General features: G+C 38.3%; 1 protein-coding gene across 1 annotated transcript in view; it reads right to left on the bottom strand.

Moving 5' to 3' along the window:
• The window catches only part of ANKRD50 (ankyrin repeat domain containing 50), a 42872-nt gene extending 17726 nt beyond the window's left edge, over positions 1–25146 (bottom strand). Inside the window, exons 1-2 of the mRNA XM_065062099.1 lie at positions 24942–25146; positions 22545–23803 (exon numbers count right to left, since the gene is read on the bottom strand). Coding sequence (XP_064918171.1) covers positions 22545–23023 — 479 coding nt within the window. The 5' untranslated portion in view covers positions 23024–23803; positions 24942–25146. The remainder of the gene's footprint in view (positions 1–22544; positions 23804–24941) is intronic.
• Positions 25147–25368: the final 222 nt, after the last annotated feature.

Raw genomic sequence — 25368 nt, 5'->3', positions numbered from 1 at the left:
AAAAGTATTATGTTGTTCAGAGCTCATTAAAAGACTTGGAAAAATGCAGCTTCACTAAGAAAGCAGCTTCCTGGCCTAAAGTTTAAGAACTTCATCACTGTTGTCTCTGCCACAGCTGTTATTATTGCTTACCAGAAACTAAAAGCAAACAATAGTTGGTCATGAAACAAAAGTCTAAATAAAAGACCCATGAAATATCACAGCTCAAATAGTTCACGCCCGAATGAATACCAGTTTTGCAAAGAACAGAATTTCCACCGTAACTCTACAAATAAAATGGAAATTAATTTAGTAGCAGACTCAGGCATTTGGTAGTAACTTTGATGTATCAGTTTTTATTCATACTGAAATTGCCAAGTTCCCATTACTACAAAAGGACTATCTGCATCCTCTGTATCAACACATCTGACTACACAGCTGAAAATCACAAATTTGCATGTACTGCTGCCATCCTTAACAGTACTCGTTCAGAATATATCTAACTCTGCACTTACATGCATCTTTAAATAGAAAGCTTACTGAATAGCTACTACATAACTGTCATGTTTCTATCCAGTATTTCCATGCTACACTACTGATTTTTGAGAAACTTCACAATGATTTAGGCCTCTTAAGTTTCACTGACTAAATTATCTTTAAATACATTTGGCAAGCAAACTTTGACTTCACAGTAAAAAGATTCAGAAAATGAAAAGAGTTGAGAAAAACACTTATCTAGCAGTTCACTGTCTTTCGTAGGCTTGTTATTTCCATGTGTCCAGAACGTATGCACAAGTATTTTTTCTTTTACTCAAGACCATAATAATTTTTTCTCATTTGTTTTACTGAACAAATTTATCTTCAGGAGACTTTGGTCAATACATTATTACCTACCAGGCATTCAAACTCGAATAAAGGCAAATCTTGCCTGTTAAGGGAAGACTACAACCCACTTCAGAAATTATTCGTAAACACTGTTAGTGGAACGTTTCTTATCTTCTGGCTTTCTGCCTGAGAACGACGCAAAATGGAAACAGAGTGGTGCACCTTTCATGTCCAACAGTAACAGTAGAATATAGTGAAGCAGACTAGGTGATCTATTACACTTGGAGAAATTTTCCCAAAGGTATAAAAAGGAAGTACAAAATACTTGTGTTCTAAAAGTACTTTGATGGATTTTAAATCTGCAATGCCCTTCAGCCCTCCCATTCTTTTTTTTCCAGATTCACAATACTAGTTAGAATTCTTCGGTACTTTCACAGCTAGTTACTCTTTCAGAAGATGCCTGAAGTACAACTAAAAATCATTGTTCACTAAGCTGGGAAGCTAAGCAGCTACCAATTTACAGAACAGGAAATTAAAGTAGCCATAAGGTTAAAATTACTTTCCTAAATCATGCCAATCCCACAATGAAAGGAGGCAGCTGGAAATGGCCACATTTTCCACTCTTTCCTCCCACCAAAATGCTGCCTTGCCCTCTCAGCTATTTATGTCACAGCATTTTCCCCGCAACACTTATTTTTCTATCAACACAAATTTTCTTTAAACATTGTTCTCTATATGAAATTACTTTTTAAACGTTACTACAAGATATGAAGAAATGGTAATGGTATCTTAAATTAAAATCTCACTTAAAATCCGAGTGATGCTACCAAAACACTGACAAAATATCTTAGGAGTATCTAACCATGTTCTTGTGTCAGTATTTACTCGCTGAGAATCCCACCTAGAACAGCTAATCGTCGTGTCTGGGAAGGAGTCTGCTTAATTCCTGCAGGACATAGCAGTTGGCTGTAGTAGGTCAAATCAAAAGGTTCACACTGCCTCCAAACAAGGTTGAAAGCAAATGTGTAAAGAACAAACACAAGCATTGGGCAAGAATTAAACCACATTTCCCCAGAACTCCCAGGGACTGCAGCAAACAGTGCTTCCAGGGAGCTTCTGAACATGATAATCAGTCTCTGCATGTAACATCCCTCAAGTGACCATTCTTCCATGGGTTTGTCCAAGTCTTCTACAAACCAATTTAAGCCTCAGGCATCCACAACATCCCACGGCAAGGGCTTTTGCAGCTGAGTTACACACCACATAAAAAAATAACATTTAAAAAAAAAAATTTAAAAAATAAAAAAAAAAATCACTTTTTTGTAGATCTAAATCCAAAACATCCTTGTTTCATTTGACAGCCTTTTGCTTCTATACTGGAAGGACAGCAAGGAATTATGCCATATTCACCTCCTCCATGCCATCTGTAATCTTCTGACTTTATAACAGCCTCCCTGAGCTGAAGCAGAGGAGTCCTAGCATACTGACTGTGCTTCATAAAAAGCTATTCCACAGACCCTCATCTCCCTGTACTCTGCTGCACTTCACAATACTTTTGTTTCTGAACCTTAACATAACTTAAATTCCACTAGGAAAAAATACATGGAGATACCTATATCTATCTATCTATATATAGATATATACACAGACACACACATATGCAGTCAGGAAACAAGGCAAAGTGATTTCTTCCTAGCTTACAGAAATATTAACTGTGACACTGACAAGACATTGATAAAAGCCCTTAGAAACTGTTTGATAAACTTCTGTTCCTTCTAGACATTTTATATCTCTTGTTATCAGAGTAGATGCCAAATAATACAATAGTGAAACTTTTCAGAGACGGTAAGTGCTGTGCTAATTTACCAGAAGTCACGTCATGTTTACCTCCATAATGTGACTTAGTAATTCCACTCCCCTACAATTTCTTGCTTGCATAGGAAAATTACATACATCAACACACAACTGACAATGTCTTAAAGTACTTCCATAAAGGGTGATTCATCTACAGATTGGAAATTAAGCAATCTGTTACAACAAAGTGCCACTCAAAAGATCAGAAGTTGAGTTTTTCTTACCTTCTGAAAGGATAACAAACATATTATCTTTAGAACTTTTATATTCAATACAGATATAAAAGTGGTTATCATTACAGAAAATTACTGAAATAGTAATCATGATTTAAAACAAACAAAAAAAAATTAGTAAAAATAGAAAATCTCCAGAGAAAACAGCACAATTAGGTATTTGAAATGACAGAATTCATTTTAATGACAATGTAATGTAATGGCTTATTTATGCAGAGCAAAGATGTTTTACATGCTCTCTAGCAAATAAAGAGTCCTCAGAACAACGAACCATCCCACAGAGTTCTTCAGGATTGCTACTGAGTTGACTGAACCCATGCAAACACAATTTTCCACATATGGAAGGAATATTTACAGTCTATGCTGAAGTTCTGCTTATGATTAATGTTGAGATTTTTAGATTGGATCCACAAAAATACTAAGACACAACAGAACAAAGTAGAAAGATAACGGTGTTATCCACAAAGGACGAAAAGAGAGTAACAGTGGAATGCACACACTTGCTCAAAAGGGGAAAAAAAAAAAAAAGCAAACGTCATATAAGCAGTTCTAGGAGCAAAAGTAGTGACAAATCCTAGTGTCTTATAAATGTGTTCTTCATATTTGATTGTCTCTGGTGTATAGGAAATTCTGTTATGTCCCCACTTGAAATATTTCTTTGATGCTTGTTACAGCATAAACCAAGGTTATCTCTGAAATGGCTCCTTTTTCTGTATCCATCTGCTTGCGTTTGCTACCAAACATATAGAACAATTATATTAAACTCATCTCCTAAGCAAGTCAGAAGCAGCAAAGAAAAAAAGAAAAAACCCACAAAGTATTTGTCATAGTGCTGCTACCTTTAACAAACACAAAATACTTCAATTTTCATAATGATAGAAATGACTGATTTGGAAATTTTACTCAATGACTACTACAGCTCTTCAGGTTTTTTTTTTCTACTTTAGTATGACAATTCTTAAACAAACTGCCTTTTGAGTCACCTTCTCATCAAAAAGTTATTGTCCAGCACATGTACTTCAGTTACAGCCACTGATGACAAGAAGACCTATCCCAGAGGCCTGCACTGAAAATTTAAACTTTGGTGTCCTCAAAGAAAGTTTGTGAAAAAGTAAACAATATCATAATCACATACATAGCCTTCCTTCTTCTCCTGCATTTTTACAAATGGTTCTACACCAGATTCCTTGAGCAAATTCACTAGCTATTTGTCATATTCCTAATCCCTGCATATTAAATTAGCCTCTTCCCTCCCACCCCCCATTCCTCCCTAAATTATTGAGGGACTAATTTTTCCTCCTAATTTTAAACTATTAGATGCCTCCAAACATTTTAATTCAGAAGAAACTATTTCTATAAGCTACAGCTAAGGGAGCCAGCTTTAGGATTAACTCTGAAAGCAGGCATGCATGCTGCCCTCTCACAAAGGTGGGACAACGTTGGAATCTAAAACTGATTTTGCATCTGCAGACCAAAACCATAACATTTTCACCAGTGTTACAGAGCGAAGCCTACTGTTTTTTCCCAAGCTTTGCTGCTACCTTTGCCAAGCCTTCAGCTTCAAGCTGGCGAGCAAGAAAGGACATGGACAACGCCCAAGCACACCAGCAGCACTTACTTTTCAACTAGCAGCTAGCTTATGCTCAGACTTTGCACATGTTCTCCTCCACTCCTGCTCTCCTTGCTTAATTTTTTGCTTACGTACCAAGAGAATAGCACTGTGCTGTGCTTGCTATGGTTTGGATCATGAGTGACATTATCAGACTGAAGATTTTGTTTTGTCAGGTTAGAAAGAACAATCTCTCATTTGTGGTGATGCAAGTTAAAAAACACCACTATGGGACATGAGCACAAAAGTAAGTTAAACTTCCCAAAGTGATTTTTAAAAACTGTTAAAAGCTCCAAGTGATGTTTATTGCGATCTGTCAGGTAAGGTTGCCCTTATGCTATATTTAAGCTCATCTGTCCTTCTCACTCTGTTTATGGCAGTTCTAGAACTTCAGGAAGTTTGTATTTGCCTGCTTGAGTTCAGCAGCACCTCCCTGCAGAGATCTCCTCAGAACGCCTTTTTTCCTAAAGACTATTTGTGTTTCAAAAGGGAAAGCAATATTCATTGCTAGTGAGAGTTCATATGCGATATTTACAATTGAGTTAATGCCTTTATTTTGAATCAAAAGAAATGGTAGTGCCAGCAGGCGATCACACAGAACAGAAAATAGCGGCAAACTCCATGAGGATTGTAATTCCTTGAATTGAAGTAATTCCTTGGGAATTGTTAGCATACACTGAAAAAATTGTATTCATAATACCTTGGAAGAATAGGCTCAAGAATTACTAACAACATGATGGAGCTGATCAACTGATGTAAGTAACTGAAGTTACATTGAGTTTTACCTGAATTTATTATCTATTGACAAAAACTTGCCAAGAGAACCTCAAAAAACATTAACGTTATGCGAGAGAGACAATGCTGTGCTGTCCTTCATATGGGATCTGAATGCCTTGTAGAGTTTGCAAGGAAATCACTCATTTGTTCATTTGATCTAAAGAATTATTGAAGATTAAAGTAATGGCAGAAGATGCACATATACATGTATACACGTATTGATGGATATATTTGTTTATATATATATGTACACACAGTTTAACAATGTTTACCAATACCTAGTTTATAACAAAATAGACAATTCTTCAAACACTAGTCTCAATCTTCAGAAAAACAGACAAGCATCTCCCTTCTTATGGGTGGTTTACAACAAGATTTATCACAGCAGTTTACCACGTAATTTTTAAGACACTCACATTTATGTTGTATCAGAAAATACAGAAAATGAAGTACTTAGTGAAACTGCAAGTAAGTCAACTCTATTTACATAACATTGTAGTAATTTTTGCCAGTAACATAAGAAGTAGTGGGAATTTTGCCCAAAAATAACACACAGAAACCTAGCAAAAATCCTAACCAGTAAGAGGACACCTGATGCTGCCTCTACCAGCTCTGGATCAGGTGTAGCAGAAGCTCCATGTTCCCGAGCCCACAGCTGGAGGACACACAGGGAAGGAGAAGGCTCTCTAAGGCCATTAACAGCTGGAAGTGCTGCATAACATCAGAAGGGGAAGGAATTGTGTTATACAGACATGACAGAGGGGAGCCCAGGCCGTTGCGAGATACTCAAGGACATATGCACCTAAGGGCACAAATCTATACACAATGGGGTTTTCACTACTTTCATGAGCAGACAAACATAAAAGCTTTATAATGTATATAATGTAAATAAGAACAGATGATAAAAATGCAAAACTCCACATTTTTTAGTCATCTGCACTTCAGTTCTCACCAGTAACAACAAATATTCCACCTTGCTCCCCACTGCCTCATGAGCTTACAGACACATGTTCATTTGCAGATTACAATAATCCAGTGGTTGGTTAGCTAAATACAATCCTTTAAAGCTGTGCCACCACAGTTTCAAATTTGCATTTAAAAGAATGAAACCAGTGAAGATAAAACTGTTAAAGATTGTCAGAAGCATCAGCAAAGCCAGACAAATGCCAGTAGCTTAATTTTTTTCTTTTGTTTTCCAAACTGCATATGGGGCATAGGTCATAGTAAAACAGGAAAAGGTAAATTTCACTTCTAATAAAATCAGAAGTTTGGGCTGCTCAGTTAATGAAATATTACCCTCTTTCCAAGAAGACTTTCAGCAGATATATTCACACAGGAAGAGAAAACAAGGAATCTTTACGCACTACTTGCAGTAATGTTTGCAGATTAGTGAGTTTTACTTTGTCCTATGACAAGGTATTTATGTCTTACAGATAACTGACAGTAAACAGTTTATTTACCTGCCTCATAATAGATTCTGGCTAATGATTAAAAGGGAAGTTCTAATGGTCAAATTCAATAGCTGCTTTCTGTACCATACCACCCCAATTCTTGGCACTCCGTGCATGAATACCATGGGCCACTGCTTCATACTGATTGCCCAGTTGCTCATACTGGTAATAACATCCCAAAAAACATATAATACCCTTAACTGACAGTGGCAATATTAAAGAAATACAAGGGCTGTGAAGCACAGAACACTTCTACACTTAAAAAGTTGCAAAATACAGCATACGGCAAACGTGAAATTACCCAGTTTGACGTGGGCACACCTGTGTGCATTGTAACGGATTTGATCAGGTTACTAAGGTAACTGTTCTGTAATTTTTCCAGTGTGATTAAGTGTACTGCAACTGATTATAACTTTCTGACAGAGCGCAATACTGGAATTATACACACTCACGGACTATAGCGTAATAGAGATTGTTTCTAACAAATTACTTATTTACAAGCTGCACGGGAAGACAAACTGGCTCTAGCAGTTCTAGCCAGCTACACAAAGGAAGTTCTACCCAGTCTTACGAAGGAAGAGGCAGAAAGCAGTGAAAACAAAACAAAACCAAAAAACACCACAACAACAAGGAAAAAAAAATAACAAGCCGAGAATCACCTGTTAGGGAAGCTCTAGGTACAGTACATGGATGCAAATCTAGGGTCTGGTCTTTTCAGAAGTGCTGAATTGGAAATAGCAGGCAAATCCTGTTGTGCAATTCCATACCTGATTTTGCAATGTCTTGTAGCAACCTGAATTTCATATGTAATTGTAAAGCAGACTGCAGTCCCCCAAGAAGAGCACAAAAGCTAGCTCCAGGGCATCAGGCCAGACAAAAGCAGAGTTTATGACAGAACCAGCACCATTGGTCACACATAAACAGAGCATGCCGGACCTCCTACTGTTTCATACAAACATAGAGGTGATTTTTGTCTATGAAGTATTACCAGCAGATCTCCTGTTGGATTTACTCAATCTCAGAAAATAGAAACCTTAAGAGCAAATATTTTGGTGCAATAGTTGGACTGCCTCAAACAGTTTGCAAACACCTCAGCTATTATAAAGGACGTACAACTGTAGCTGAAAACCACTCACACCTGCTACCATGAGCAGGTTGACTCTCTTTACATAATTTTAAATGGAATATATCTGCCATATGTGCTAACATATACAATATGTTAGCTACTACTCAGAGTCTGACATACAAAAATCTGTATTCCTACCAAAGGCAAAGAGAAGAAAGAAAACCATGCAAACATTTTCTTGAACATGTAATATAAAGCAGTATTTTATTCTAGACAAATTATCCCAGTTCTTGTTTTTGGTAATAGAGAGGTCACCAAGTCCAATTCCCTGCCTACACACAGATCAGCTCTAAATCTGTCATCCCTGAGAGATATTAGTCTAAAAAGACTTCCAGTGTTCAATATTCTTGTGTCCCACACAATCTGTTCCAGTGCTTCTGTATTCTTATAATTGTGATGTTTTCTCCCTCTCCCTGTTGTCTAACCTTAACCTGTTTTCCTGCAGTTTAAGCTGGGTCTTCTTGCCCTATTACTTGGGTGCCATGGAAAACACAAGAGTCATTAAAGAAGCCAGTAGTATCCAAAATTTATAAACATCTCCTACTCAGTCAACCAGAACCTTAAGAAACACACTGAAAAGAGACAGAGACAGGACAGATCTCTGTGAGACCCAACATGATGTGCTATGTCAGTTTGAAAATGAATGACTGATAATTACTTTTTAGGTATAATTACTCAGGTCTTGAAGTCAAAATTACATTTACGGTTATTCCTTATCCACAAGTTCTATTACTGTCTCTCACAAAAAGATTAGATTTGTTGAAACCAAACCATGTCATCCCATGTTAACTGTTTTTCAACTCTTCCAGCTGCTTGCAAATACTTTATCTGATCATTTGTTCCAACATTTTTTATTTCAACTGACGTGCTTCTAAATCCCCAATGCCTTTTTGTCCCTTGTTAAAGCAAGGCTCTGAATATACATCTTTTTCTTTCAAGTCTGAATTTTCTGCCATCCTGATAACTGATTATCTTCAAAGGACAGGTTATCTTTAACAGTCCATAGGCTGAACAATTTGTAAATATCTCACCTATTTTATGTGTTTGGGGTTTATTTGACCAGGCTATGTTTTTTTCTGTAATCTTACTTCTTTGTTGCTAGTTTTAATTATGTTAGCTGTCTGACTGCAAAATGACTGTTCTTAAGAAAGGACAATTTACACAAGGATTGAACATTTCAGCTTTGTCAGAGCTATCAGTTTTTCCGCCCCAGTGAATAGCAGACCAACACTTGGTGGATAACTTCTTTCTGCTAACATATGTACAGAAACAGAAACAATGCACCTTGAACTTTCAGTTTTGCCCTCATTTTGACGTTACTCTTTTACTTTCATATTTACTAGCTGATCTACTTTCTCTTTGTAGTTTTCCTTCTAGAGTCTAACACATTAATGACAGGGAGCTCAGTTTCACTAAATTGAATATTTAAGATACTGCTTTAAGACCTCAGTGTTCTTTGCAGATAATTCCTTCTTTTCTTTATACTTGTCTTCATGAGATCTTTCCCACAAGTTATCTGAGGTCACCAGCATCTACAAGTCCACAGTTTTTAGTTTGTCCTTATTTCTCCTCCTCTCCTAAACATCATGCATTTAAGATATTCTCATAGTCACTGTCTCCAAAAGTCTCCTATCATTTTCAGAGCTAGTTCTTTCCAATCTGATCAAAGCAAATCTGCGTCTTCCCACTAGATGTTTTCTCTTCTTCGACATTGGAAATATGGTCACTGACAGACCTGTTTATATCATGCTTTCCCAGCTGATACTCATATCAGATTTGTTATATTATTCAAATTTTTAAACTATATAGATATTATTGTCCAAATTTTATGCATTGGATAATTCCATTTGATATCTTAAAGAAACTCAGATAACATGATCTTCCTGGTTTGGTAGAGTAAAACATTCGTATTTTAGAAAAGGCATGGTTTAGAGGTGTAGGAATCTCTCTCAGTTATTGAGAAGTTCTATATGTTTTCAAAGTAGGTAAACTTTTAGATAGGCAAGATGATCTAGTAGGGTAGTTTGTAGTTAGTTGTATTTACAGTCCATAAAAGAAACATTTATGTAGATATGATACATGCGAAACTAGCACCATGTGTAGTGTATATCTTTTATTCACAGATTTTTCAGTAGCTTTAACTTCTTTATTCTAGAACTACCAGCAAGCATAGGATGGATATACAAAGCAACTCCTAAACAAGGCTTTTTTTTAAACATACCAGTCATAAAAGTTATCCTGACAGATCTTTCAGGGCATTTAAATCAACCTTGACTGTGCACTAATATTTCCAGTTCTGCTTGTTAGTACTCCATATCTTTTTCCCATTAGTATAAAGACACCTAAGGCATTTGATTAACTACTTCACTTTTCTTCTTTGTCCATCCCATGACCCTATATGAGTAATCCTATTTCCCCTCCTCCTCCACCTCCAGTTTTTGAGCTGTTGTCTGAGTTGCTATTATTTATATTTACCCCTGGGATTTGTCATCCACCAGGTGTTGTTGAAAAGTTCTTTTTTATTGGGGAGGTGGGGGGTGAAATGGCTGCTTTCCTTTGTATTAAGCAATTCTTTGTATTAAACAATTCTTGGGTTTAAATGAGAGAATTACCAGTACTGCACCTTATTTTCCATACCTGTAAAGTTAGGATAAACACTTCTTAAATATTCAGAACTCTGTGGCTGAAATGCCATATGTAAGGGTAGGGTACCACAATGAGAATAACTAACAAGTTTATAAATGCAACAGCAGTATTAAAATTGCAAAGTTAGTTTAAAGTCATTTATGAAATCAAAGGTACAACAAAGTGAAATATATAGTCTTTTCAGTTTTCCCTATGAACTACTTGGTTCCTTAGCCATAAAAGAATTAATATTTATTTGTTAAACAAAAATATATATTCTTCTATGAGTAGTGTTACCTGAAGACATTAGTATACAACTGAATCAAAGTTCTTGTAGCTTTACCAGCATTTTAAGTTGTTGGTATTATCCTATTTTTTGGACATGGGCAAAATCCATTTCTTTCTTGTGTCTCAATTTATGCAGAGCACAAACACAACTGAAGAAACAGATATTATTCTCCATATATATGATTGTATTTGTTTGCATGAGAGAAATGTTAGCCACAAAAAAAAAACAACAACAACAACAAACTCAAAAAAACAGACGAGACAGGTAGAAAACTACACTGAATGCATTCAGTCATGTCACTTTCAGCCTATATTCTGGTTCACTGTCCAGCCAGCCCTATGTTCTATTCTTCCATGCCCATGTAAGAAAATACAATAGCGTAATTCACACAACACAAAACCAGTCACAGTTACCACTGCATTGCAGTCTGACAATACCCTATCTAGATTTTTTCTTCTCAATTCAAATGTGTAGGAAAAAAAAACACATTACTGATTAGGAAGTGCAAAGAAGAGGTGCTGCAGTGGCTACTCCAGCAGTAAACTGTTCTTTCAGAAAACAAGGTGCTTGAATTGCCTACCCAGAGGAACCAGGCTAGAACAACAATATACATTTTGAAATCTCGATCATTCCCTAATCAAGTTGCTATATACCTGCATTTCTCATTTCTTACACATCATCATAAAGCACCCCACACTTCAACTGTTGAATTGATTGCAGGATTATACTGTCCAACCTCATTTTCAGAAAAATCCTCTGCACAAATACCAGATGAGAAGTTCTTAAGATTGTAGCTTTCTAGTCAAGCACGTAAGACAGCTCTCCTCCTATGTTCGTGTTACCACATATCTTTTTCCATTGTATTTTCTCAATTAAAAGGGACTATCCTAACATTTGCACTGTCTTAGTTGAAGAGGCAACAGATGGAGCAGCTTTCATGTGCACCATTCAAAGTTATTCTCCTGTACTTCTCAAAGTAGAAACCAAAGCATATGTTTCTCCTGCATCACCCCGAGTCCATATTAGTTAACACCTGTTTTGTTTTTTTCACCTCCTCCAACCCCAAGCAGATATAGTTTCTCTTAATTTGACTGTAAAACTCCTCTTGATTCTAATATCTTCTCTGTAATTTACTTTAAAAAAAAACATTGTTAGGTTAGCACCATGTGAACCTGATTCCATTATCTTACAGCAGTGATGCATTTAGCTTTGGAACTGATTCTACATCTTTATATTTAGTAAGACCTATTTTTAGCCCTAATTACAATAGAACAAGAGACAGAAACTACATTTTCTTCCCCTCCCTCCCCCCAGCCAATTTATATGCCAAATATTTACTGTGGATGGCAACTTTATCATAATCTAAAACAGAAGCATCACTCTCCAACACAGAATAAAGCAACCAACACCAAACTGCAAATTGATGCACACAAATCACCAGTAGCGTGCAGTACAAGTTTGGAAATTTTACTTAAGTGTTTCTAGACTAGTCAAAACTCACATGTGTCAGTACCGCTGCCATCACTCACACCAGTGCAACAGTGAGGCAAGTTAACAGAGTTCATAACATTCTTACTTGAATTCTTTGTGTTGTTGACTATTTAAGTTTCCATCTAGTATCAACTCTGTGTTCTCTACCACTTTCATAGTTCAGAACCATATAGGACACAATTTCTCTTACTGTGCATCAACTGCACTTTACCTATAGAGCTTTTTTTCCTATGTCTTGTTGAACTCCATGAAAGTGCAGAAAAAGGATGGACAGCTTAGTGATTGTATCATGCTCACCAACACTCCAGGAGAGCTAATGTAGTTAAAGCAAGATTTCTTAATTAACTGCTTTAAGATGGAAATCATGTTGTAATCCCTTTCTTAACAGTTTTTTCCTCAAGAGATTCATTTATATCTGCTCATTACTGTCTATGTACTGCTGGTATTTTCTTCTGAACAGTTCTTTCTTCCAGGACAACTCCATAATTCTGCAAATAGCCTTAAATAAGATGCTGCCATGCCCCCTTCCTCCTCATCCCTTTCATCTGCTAAGATATCACAGACCTTTAGCACAAAAGCTTGCATCTGAGCAGCCACATGCTCATCGTCCCTGCTCCACACACACACACCACTATTACCAACTCTTATTGGTACATGACAAAGAAACAAAAAAACAAGGAAAAGATGTCATTGATGGGCCCTGGACTGAAAGTTCACTCACACACGATCCTTTACTTGCATCTTCCTCCCACTCCTGTCAACTTAGACAGCAGCATCCAGAACAGCCAAAAACTTTGATCACCTTCTATCCATGATAAAGACTTTTTAGTCCTTGCTTTGTGTGAAGGCGTATACAAACATGCAAGATAAAGAGGAATTTGATTACAATGGTTTTGCCCCTTTCACTCCATCAGCTATGTAGTTTTCCCCATTTGCTTTCTTTTCTTGATCTCATTTTCGGTTTGTCTTTCATGTCATCAATTGTTCCAGCAACCTACCCATCTATGCTCTTTGCAGCACCTGCTCTGCAATACCTTTGAACACCTATCTACAACTCAATCCTTATTTCAACATAGTTCCTTGTTGTTTTTAATCACACCTTTTTTTCTTAATTATTTATTTTTGAGCAGTAATTCTTCAATCATTAAGTGTTTCTGCATTAACTCTAAAAAACGTTCTCGCTCCTAAGTAAAGATAGATTTCACACCATCCCCAGTGTATTGTACACATCATCATGCAGAAGAAACTGAAAACTCTTCAATGCATTGCTTCACTAACGGTTTCAGGAGGTGATATTTCAATACTATCTTTTCCCAGTATATTAGACACACTAAGTCCATTCTACTTCATAATCCACCAAACCCTTCTCTTTTTTTTCCAGTAAAAAGACAGAAAAAAAAAATAAAAAAAGAAAAAGAAACTTAAACCCTTGCACAAGCTATGAACATGTGCATAGAAAACTGGAGGGAAGGGAAATAATTAACAAGTGAGAATTGCTGTGAAGGTCCATCTAACTAAACAGCTTATAGGAAAACCTGTAAGGTTTAAGACTGAGCCACATAGATTAAAGACAAAATGTTAATGCCTATACAAGTAGAAGACAAAAAGGTCTATGTAAGTTCTCATTCTTAAAATGCCTTAGGGAAACTTTCTTATGGTAATTTAAACTGAAAAGGTTAAAACCTTAAATGGTATTATGTTCAGTCTGTATGCCTTGCTTCCATACAATGAAAGAAGAACATACAACTTGCTATGTGACCCGTTAACTCCACACATTTAAGGGAAAAGCCTAAAGAGAAACATGCCACAAAGTACTTGAGCCTCAGGCAATGTTCAACTTTCTAATAGTCAAGAGAGCAACAGAACACAGCATCTTCTATGAAACCTAGTGTCAGTTTTAAGTCTAAAGCATTAGTTTTACAGTACATGACATACTAGGAATCAGAAGCTCCATCAGAGTCAAGATGCTCTCACAAGAGTGAGTTTATGAAATACCACTTTATCTTCTGCAACTTCACTTTCATCAAGCTGGAAACACAAGCTAAGTTGGCAGATTCTTTTTAACTTCTTGTACATGCTCTTACAAAAACAGTTTCTCATGTCACCCATGACTTGCTATGATTTTCAGTTGGTGTCTGACTATCATTTGAGTGTAAAATAAATAATGTTAGTGCAGAATCAAAATGTAGATAAGTGCTGTATTTAGTAGAAGTCCCTATCATATACATGACAAATACGTAAATAATAAATTAACAGAGTCATACCACACAAAAGTGAAAGCACAGAAACTGTGTACTTGAACTCTTGTAACTAGTAAGCTACACTGAAATCCAGTAGCATTTTACCTCACTTTTAGCATTAACACACTGTAGTTGTTCACATCTTCACAGTACACTACCACACAGGAGATAAGAGTTAAGGTTCAGTGCAAAACTTTTTTTGTAGTGTTTCTTACTTCTTTCATGCAAGCTGTCTTGTTTACCATTTTTCTTCATTAGATCATAAAAGATCTTTTGATCTTGCATATATCAGCTTACATGTAGCTGCTTCCTATAAAGACTCATAAAAGCTTTGCGCTGTGAAGTTTGTCTACTATTTTTAATATTTTATGTCTCTTGCTACACAATCCCTAAGTGTAAGCCTCCACAGTATGAACATCAATCTACCAAGGAGCTAAAGACCGTAAAACCATCCAGCCTTTCTGATGAAACCTATAGGAGTTGTAATGTTTTAAAAATAATAAAAATCTTGATTAGTAAACTTCTTTTCAAATTAAAAAGTACTTCAGCCACTTGATGTTGAAGGTACATATTTTTGACACAAACTTTCTTCACCAGAAATGAGATACTGAAGCAAACTGTAATTATTACATTATGATTGAATACACAGTACTACCAGTGGCAGAGAAACATGTGCACCTCATGTTTGGTTATGGCTATATGTTTGACAGTCTTAAGTTTCTTAAAAAGCAGAAACACTTAAATCCTTTTGTGAATCTAGCTTTAAATCACACAGAATGGAGAGCTTGCTTCCAACACCCATCTTCTGTGGAATTTCAAACAAACTAGAAACAGGCAAAACTCTACATGGGAGAGCCTGTGGAGAACCTCCCCTGCTAGAGCTCTGCTTGCACTTCTCCGGCATGCTCCAGGTGCTGAGATCTTGAATCAACGCACCACAAGAAGTCTACAAAAAGATACCAAACACCAACCAGCTTCATATCTGAGCTTGCTTTTAATTAAAAATGGTTATGGCTCCTAACAAGTTGGAATTATTTAAAGATAAGGTGAGAATAAAGCAGCACTCAAATACGTAAAAGGCTGTCCCCCAAAAAAAAAAAAGAAAAAAAAAAAAGGAAACAAAGAATCTATTCTCCAGGTCTCTGGAGAACACCGTAAGCAGTAATAAGCTTAGATTATAGCAAGAAAAAACTCAGATGTATGGATTATTTTTTTTTTCAATAAGAATTGTGAAGTGTAAGAGCAGATGAAGCAAGCATCTCTCTAACAGACTTGGTTTCTTCTGCCCAGAGAAGATAGATTCTATTTTCTGAGGTCCCCTTCCAAGCCTCTCTCTTGAGATAAAAATCAGTCACTTGCACATTTGAATTTTACATATGGTAAATGAATAAACACACTGGAAATCTAAAAACTTCCTTCTTTATAGGGTCTTGTAAACTAATTCATTATGTATTCAGATCTTTCTTCACATGAAATGGGATAGTTAGTCCTCGGCTTTGTTTCTACCATTTTATAACTCTGTGAAATTAGAGAGCCTGACAAGATCTACATTCATACCCTTCTTGTAACCACTGCAAAGCTACAGCTACCAAAACTGTACCGAAGCTTCAGATGTAGAGAGAAAGACTGTGTAGCAGTCCTTACCAGAAGAAAGGAGAGCATTAGAGAAAAAGGCACATACCACTCCCAGTCTTTGAGACTTAGGTGAGAAAAGTAATCTTTTATATAAAAAAGTGATGCCTTTAATACTGAATTACTAATGTCTTACAGAACAAATTGGTAGAAATCCCAGCAGCTTTTGCATTGCCAGTAGCCCAAGTTCAGGTGTCTGTAACTGTGTCCGATGTGCTGCCTCTCAGTGTATCTTTTATTTCAAACCCTACTAAGCTCATGGTAAAACCAGACTTCTAAATCCATTTCATAAAAAAAAAAAAAAAGTAAAGCAAGAGAAGAGTATATCACACACTGCTATCTCACACCCTCCCGAGCAAAATTAATACTGCTATTATAATCTTCACAGCAGTCAGAGAACTTTTGAGTGCCAGCAAAACAGTCAGAAGTTACATCCTTGTCATGCTTCTGCCAGCTGCAAACAGCAGCAGATGCATGTGCTGCGGTTAATTCACTAGCAAAGACAACTCAAAGTTTGTAGGGTAACATATCAAAGACCAACCCCTTTTGCTTCCATGAAAGCCAGGATACTCTAATTAATCCCTAGCCTCAGCCATTCAAGTGGATACGAAACTTTGTTAGCTATAGAAAATGCAAAAGTCAACAGTTAAAAGAGATGGGGGGGGGGACAGGGAGGGCAGGAAAGAGAGACAGAAGAGGAAAGAATAAAGAAAAGCTGGCCTTCAACTTCTCATATTTACTCCAAAAACCACTTAAGTTTTTTCAATTAAGAATAAGCTACTCCAAAACAGTGAAAAGCTCACTAATTAATTGTTCAGTAAAGCCTACACAATCAATGATTTTAATTATATTACTGGTTTCAAAAATCATACAAGGAGTTCCAAAAAGAACAGCTTCTTCACAGTTCATCTGTTACCATGTACAACTCAATTTCTAAGCCTCTTCCTTAATCTATGTTAAATAAACAGCAAGAAAGATGGCACTTTAGTACAGATGTACAGTCCCTGGACAACTGTCACAGAACATTTGCTGAACAAACCTGTGTTTTTCTACATTGTCAGACAGCTTAAAACTTGAAATCAAACTTGTTTCCTCTTATCATTTAGATAACGGTAAAGGCTCTCTAAACCACCTGCAATTTACAACTTTTTGATGATACACTACTCTTGACTGAAACAGGGAAGAAAAAAAAAAAAAAAAAATAGTAGCATGGAAAGCCAATACAGGTGCAGGGCCTGGGAGGAGGAAATGCTTGTTATCATTGGTTGACAATCCGAGTTTTTTTACTCCGCTGTTTATGAGTTTTCCATCACATTGCCAAATACCAAACATCACAGGCTCAATCCTTTGGAGTTCTCCTCCAAAGAGGTAAAAGTAACTTCACATAGGTAATAACTATTGGCATAAGATTTGCTGTACTTTAACACTGTCCAAAACAATGACTCATACAAGAAGGCTTTCAGTTTTAATCAAGACAAATCCCTGCTTCAAACTTGCAGTCAGCATAAAACCTTACATGACCTCTCACACTTTTTACAAACAAGTCTACAGATATTTGCATATGCTAGAGAACTATAAAACAGTTTTACTATTTAATATCACTTAACATTATTGGGCATGTTCCAAGACAATGCAAATCTGTTGTGCACTCAGACACACAGGAACTATACCACAAATACTTGGTACAGCTTCACAGAGCACTAGGGCGTGTTACAGCAACAGAGAGAAACAGCAACATCCAACCATTCTTTATTAGTGTTATTCTAAAGTTCTGGTGTGGATATCTCTTGTCACCTGTTCAGTTTAGTCAACTCTCTGGGGATTTTCTTTTCAAATATAAGAATCAGAGATCAGGAGTTAGAAAAGTTGTGCTTGTCTGGGAAATTGCAAAAGGAATCATGACATTAAATTTAGCACCAGTGTGCATAGGAAAAAAAATAAAACTGGTGTCCGTTCTGAAAAAAAAAACAAAAAACAAAACAAACAAACAAACAAACAAACAAACAAACAAACAAACAAACAAACAAAACTTACGTTCTGGGGTACAGTTTCCACTATACTCATTTTTGGTAAAGAAGATGTACCTGCCACGGTTTACTGTTGCCTTGCAATAAACTCTGACACATCAGCTTGATAAAACTTCTATAGTTTTATATAAAACTTGTGAGTTCTTATATAATCACAAATTGTTCAGCAGCTTTTTTTTCTTTTCCCCTATTAAATTGTTCTTTTCCTGGGTCCCAGCTGATCAGGGACAGCTATTTGCATGGGAATGCAACTTCAGGAATGCAAATAAGTGGAAATCTTAATTCATAGCTTCATCTTTCCCCCAATATAAATCTCTTGGATGTGACCATCTCACACTGAAGTAATATATTAGATACACTTTAGAAATAAACTTTAGGACACTTCACAAGTTAAAAAAACAGAACAAACAAACAGTTGAACATCATTGACCCAATTCAGTATGTGAGAAATAAGTATGTGCAAAGTCTCACAAGATGTGAAGTTTCTTGAAAAGACATGCAGAAGACAGCAAGAAACTTCATCTGTGAGTGATAGCAAAGCAGGTCCATCTGCAGCAACCTGCTAGGAAATATGGAAAATCACTATTTTTAGGGATTTATTGATTTCAGCAATTCACCCAAGCAAAATTCAAATTTTGGTTTAAGTTTGTACTACACCAACGCTCACTAAAGGCGAGTTCAGTGCAAGTTTAACAGCATTATGTTATTTAACAGGCAGCTGTTCCATTTCTAAATTCTCTGAATTCATGAGCTCTGGTCATAGATATCTTTCAAACTCAAAGCATTGGCTGCAAAATAAATCAACTCTGCAGGGTAAACTAGGTCTACACTTCTAGTACAGACTATTTTCTGTCCTGTGAATTAACCAAGCTCTGCCTTCTGACACTAATCTTAACTGTAGCACTTGTGGGAGATACCTGCCTTGCCCTACTGTCTGAAGCAGGATCATAAGGGTACACATCTTTTTACAGACTAGTGTGCACATTCAGCCTTATCCATGGTTTACGTAAGACTTCCTCTATGTCCTCATGGTCTTGAATAGCTGCCTGTATTCCTACTAATCACTGGAAGTATAAACTTGCTGCAGCAAAACCAAAAACAACTTCTATTGACAACACTAGAGATAGTATGGTAAAATTAGGTTATTCTGATTTCAACTTTTCTGTTTAAATAGAGAAGAATAGCCTAACAGAGATTTTTGATTAAATTATTTCAGTTTAAGACATACTGTATTCTCACTTCTAGAGTCTGTAAAACTCTTTGCCATTTCCTTTATACCTTCTGCTCCACTTCCACCTAAAATTTGAATGTGAGGCCTCAGCATTCTCTCTTATGTTTAAGACTGCTTTCTGCTCCAGAACTGCATGTGTAGGAAAAGTGCCCCAGAAGCGGTGCTGTAAGTAGTAGTTCTTCCCCTCAGCTATCAGTGCAGTAAGAATTGCTTGTTAAATACATTTGTATGTAGAAGCCCTTTCAGCTTATTCAAATCTGCAAAATCCACCCATGAAAGAATTTTTAGAGCACTTTATGATTATAAATACATGAGAAACTTAAGAAAAGGCATTCAAACAGAGGTGAAAAGTCTTAACTTTCTAGGTCATCACTTGCATATGTATCATTGTGACCATCAGGGTTGCTGAAAACATATTTTAAAAGTTCTTCAAAAAAGATTCAGTATTTTTACTAAAGAATGTTACATTGTTTACAAACTGGCACATTACAAGGCATCAGAAAATTTTTCTTGCTTACTATTACTAGGACAATTAGCACAAAAATAGAATAGTGTAATCTTGTTTAGCACATATGAAGAGAAGCCTTTCCATTTTAGGCCATGAATACATAGCCAGGTCTGGAGCAGCTGTGCAAAGCAGAGCAAAAGTCTGACAGTGTCTTCAAAAAAAGCTCTTTCTCCTCTTTAAATAAAGAAAATTAAAATAAAGTAAAACCAATGGAACATTGAGATGAGAGCTTCATGCTTTTTCAGTGCCTTTATGCAATGCAAAAGGCAATCAGACGATTGCTAAGTCTTCCTAGAACTCAATTCCACATTACAACTTTCACTTCACAGAAATAATATATAAACACACCAGACCAGAATACCGAAATGCTCTGTGAAAAGTCTCGGAAAGCATGAAAAATGCTAACTTATGCTTTTGTTAAACATTTCTTTCTTCCACGCTTTACACATTAACAAAAGTTCATTTAACAAGTGATTGAGGTATCCGATGAAGGGGAATGGGGTTGCCACGTTCCTTGTATTTGTGGACAGTGTATCATACAGGCAGTAGAACAAGCTTGCAGCACTGCTGTCAACAGCTATCTCCTGGTCCCCTGCCACAGAGCTGAAAATTTATATTCCCAGCACAGCACCTTGTCTCTAACACCTCATCTCCCTTAAATCTGAAATATGAGAATGAAGACTAGCTACCACATCTGCTTTCGAGAGCAGATCAGGGTAGGTGGACAGCAAAGGAATACAGGAAGAAAAAAAAAAAAAAAAAAAAAAGAAAAAAGAAAGAAGAAAAAAAGAAGAAAATCTTGACTGAAGCTCTTGTACTTCAACATAAGTATATTTACTGTAATAATAAGATAATAAGAGTTCATGGTTACTACTACTAGTACCAGATGTTGTGTCATATTTTGTTTTTCCAGTATGAAACCAAGAACCTTGTATACTGACCTAAATACTCAAACTGCCCGTCATTAAACCCTGTATTCATAAGAAGCAGTCTTACCTAAAAAGCTGAGTCTGACTCATAATTATCTTTCATATTTCTATATTGCATTTTTGTCTGAAGACATTCATCTAACTGCTGTTCTTTGGAGTAAGGTAACTATGTCTAAAACAGAAGAAAGATTCAAGCTCTCAGAGAGAGCATGCCTGTACCAAATTAGTAAGATTTCCATGTAAGAGGCTTTTAAACATAAACAGGCTCTTACTCACCAGATTAATCCACTTCCATGATTTTAAAAGACTGCCTAAAGCTAGATGGCCAATCTGCTATTCCATTTATAGACACTTAATTTCACCCAATTTTTAGTCATTAGAAATTGAGAGGGCTTAATACTTCTGAAATTAGGACCTTAACAGCTGCTAGAAGTTGCATCTTCACTTAGAAACTAGCAAAAAAAAAAAAATCCAGAGCTAGTTTTGGTTTAGACTATTTGTTTTGCTTTAAGACACTACACTGAGAACAATGTAGACATGCATCCTCTTTATTCAGCAGGCAAGGACCTAACAGCCATCAGAGCTGGGATGCTCTTTTACACCACCATGACAATGAGCAAGCACTACAGTTCAACCTCAACTTGTTTACCCAGTCTTAGCAGTCAGAGATAGAAAAAAAACAAAAAACAAAACCAGGATTTTTTTTATACTGCAAACATTGTCCAATAAACCCTTATGTACCACAAAAAGTTATGTCACTACACAGCACTAAAGAACTTCAATTTAACTAATATTCTGGGAAAGTTTTATACTAGCCACAAAATCCACTGAAGGTCTGTTGCTAGAGATAAGCCTTATCCTTTCTGAATTTTTCTTGTCATCCAAAGAAACAAAGACTGATAGATACATGCTTGTGAAGGCTGTGCTCAAGACAGCACACTTCTAAAACATCTGTGAATATGCAGGCTTACATACACATTGGTATCCCTACAGAAACAAAGTTCTCAGTGACATACTGAAGGGACTTTGGTTTGCTGGAGAACACTAAGTAAATACATATTTTCATACAGCTTAGATAGCTGACAAACTTCTGAGGGAGAGGAGGAGACCCCCCTTGATAAATTTCTGATCCACTCAACACTTCAGAGTACTTTAAAATAAGTAGCAAGAAAGATTTGACATAATCTGTACATATTGTGAGAAGTAACATAAGGAGTTAATCAACATCTTCCTACCACATATTTTTAGACAAACATAAAACTGATGTGCTGGATCAGACCCAGAGATCCATTAGTTCAGTTTCCTTTCAGACAGAGCACAACATTGGAAGCTTCTGCCAGGGTCCTAAAAGGTCTGTTTCAAGCTTGTGAAGGAGAACTGCCTTACTTTTACATCACATGAAGACCACTGACCACATATTTTCCTCTCTGAAGTCAATTACTTTAAAGTCTTTCCAAAACACCAGTTACAACTGAGGGTATTAATATAAATATGTAAATAAATTCACTATGAATAATACATTTTGTTTTAAAAGTAAACTATAAGGTCAAACTTAGATTTTTCCATGGTAAGTCTGCAAGCTCTGATAGAGACAAGAAGCCATGAAACAAGCATGTGTTAAACCACCTGCATTGTAGATTCTTTGGAAGGAAGACCTAAACAAAAGCCGGAATTTATTTGGGTTTTATTTCCAGTATTATTTTAAAATTTGTTTTTACCTTTTAAATGCTTCAGCAGGATTCCTCTCACATTCCCCAGGTTGCAAAAGACTTTGAATAGCAGGATCTCTTAGTTTGTCCTCATATCCCTGGATCAGTCCACTGCGGCAGATTTGTGTAACAAAACCTCTAATAAACCCTCCAACACACAGTGTGTCAGAGTCTTGGGCCCTGCAGAAATGGAAGGCTAGAGCTTGACGATGTAAGCCTCGTTGTATATTTGCAGGCGAGCTTGGCCACAGTAACTCAGTACAGAGGGCTGTCTTCCCACTACCAGGCCCTCCTACCAACAGTACACCCCAGGCAGCTCCTTTCCCAGAGACACCACTGGTATTATTCCCAGAATTTGCTACAAGAGATGGTTTGTTGGCAACACTATTGCTGCAGTTAGCTTTCTCCTGGAGGCAGTGCTGAAGCTTGTGGAAAACCCACTCCCTACAGTAAAACTGTTTTCCCTGCAGCAAACTGGTTTGAGCCATTTTATAAAGGTTCTTCTCTTGGATTTGTCATAAGCAGCAGTACACCTTCAACATCTCAGAGTCGGAGATACAGGTTCATCTTGCACATAACTTGACAGAGGTTAAGGTAATCAGTTAACCTTTCTTGTAAATCTTAACAGCCTCTTCGCAGGAAGGGTGTCACTCCATTTGTATGCTTTAATACGATTAGCATAACACATCACAGTTCAGCTGACATCATGCAGTAGTGTCTGATACCAACGCTCAATACTTCGCATATGGCTCAAAAGTTCATACAGCTCCATGGCTGCATCTGTAGTTTATGCAGTTGTGTGTGTCCCCAGTATACAGGGGAGACAATACATCTGGAAAAACTGAGGGGAAGCCAACTTTTCAGTGTATGTTAAACGCCTTTCAACTCTAGGCATTAATCTGTCTGGGTATACATCCAGAAAAAAAGCTGTCCATAATAAAATGTTCCCTCTGGAAATTTAATAAAGAAAGTGATTTTTCTTCAGAGCACTACATACATACCACAAATGTGGATAAGTACCACTTACTAAGAAATGGTCAGTTTGGACAGCAAGCTTTGCAGACTTCATGCCTCTGGGCGGGTGTCTGAGAAGTGCTTCAGATTATGGTTTCTTATGCAGTATAGATGACAGGAAAAAAATATGGTTACAGCTTCTTATTTTAATACATTCGTAAGTGTCTTCTCCAGGAATCTGAATTCTTACTGAACCTGTTCTCAGGTATCTTAATCGCAAGATGTCAGAAGAGACAACATCTTCCCCTAGAGCTCTGAAATAAAGAAGACAGCACTTTTAACCCTAGATGCAAGTCACAATTCAGTCAATTGCAAATGCAGACAACAAAGAGTACAGTCAATGTCTCTTATTCTTCTTTTTTTTTTTTTTTGGCTTATTCTATTTAATAAAATTAATCTAAAAATCTGTTTTAAAGAAATTTCTTGTTACAAGGTATGATTAGTCACACATAGAAAACCATAACAAAAAACAATGCACAGATATGACAGTGGCCTCAAAACCACAGGAGCAGTAAGTCTTGCATTTTTCTCCTAAGGAGAACTGAAGATATCCCTTTACCTCAGAAACATTCTTCCTAACAAGGTTTTATCACCAAATCCTCCCTCCACCCAATTTTCTACTGCTGGTCATGGTTGTTTTTTTAAGTTTATTTTACATGCGAGAGCTGCCGACGGCTCTGTGCACACTTCTTTGTTCAGGGCTCGCAGGCAGTGGGGCGCCCGGCAGACTCCAGGGTCACGGTTTCACACCCCCACCGCCGACACCTCACGCCCCGTCGCTGCGCTTGTCACCGCTCCATTCCCCACGGCCCGGCCCCGTCTCCGGCATGACACCCCCTCAGAACAAAACCCTTTATCCCGGGCTGCGCTTCAACCCCACGCTCCAGCTTCTTTTCAGCCGAGCCACACACGCGCACACACACACGGCTCAAAAGTCACTTCGGCAGCGTCCTGGCAGCCCGGTCATCCCCCTGTGAAAAACCCCGAAGTCAAGTGAGCAGCTGCAAAGCTCCCCCCTCCTCTCCCGCCCTTCATCTGCTTCTTATACCCACGGCGCTGAGCACACCCGCCCTGTCCCCCGCTCCCCTCCCCCAGCGCATACACACACACACCCGGCTCCGCACAAAGATCCCGGGCACGGCACCCCCACCCCCCCGGGGGCCCGGCCCCCGGCGCGGCACCGTTGCCAGCCCGGCGCCCACCACACAGCACCTCCGCCGCTGTCAGCGCCCTGCTCCGCTCAGGCGGCGCACGGGGCGGCAGGTACAGCCCGCCCCAACCGCCCTGCAACGGCCGCCCCGCCGCCAACCGCCCCAACCGCCGCCCCGACAGGGACGACCCGCCGCCTGCTCCGCAGCCAGGCGAGGGGCCTCCCCAGCGCTGCTCACTCACCTCCGCCGTCGCCCCTGAACCGGCCGCCGCTTGTGCTCCTCCAGACTCTCCCCGCGGCAGCACGGCCCTCCTCTTCCTCCAGACCCCTGGGCTCCCGCCCCCGGGCACCGCCGTGCCAGGGCCGCCGCCCCACCGCCCCGGTCCGCGGCCGCCTCAGCCCGTGTGGTACTCTCCTCGGCGCCTCCTTGACCCCCTCCGCCCGGCCCCGCCTCACCGCCCGCGGCCCCGCCCCAGCCCGCCCCCTCCGGCGGCTGCTCCGCCCCCTTCCTCTCCAGCGCGTGCGGCGGCGGGGGCGGGGACAGATGCTGCCTGGCATCTGGGGCGAAGTGGTCGTGGGCGCAGGGTCTCGAGGGGAGCGCCTGCCGCCGAGTAGCGGATCCGTTCACCCCCCGCCTCTCTGTTCACCGCCGCCCCGGCTTTTGTCCCG

This window comes from Columba livia, chromosome 4 (assembly GCF_036013475.1).
Source record: "Columba livia isolate bColLiv1 breed racing homer chromosome 4, bColLiv1.pat.W.v2, whole genome shotgun sequence".
NCBI classification, from domain to species: Eukaryota; Metazoa; Chordata; class Aves; order Columbiformes; family Columbidae; genus Columba; species Columba livia.
Note: the sequence above shows the minus strand (reverse complement) of the source record. Positions and strands in the feature narration are given on the sequence as shown.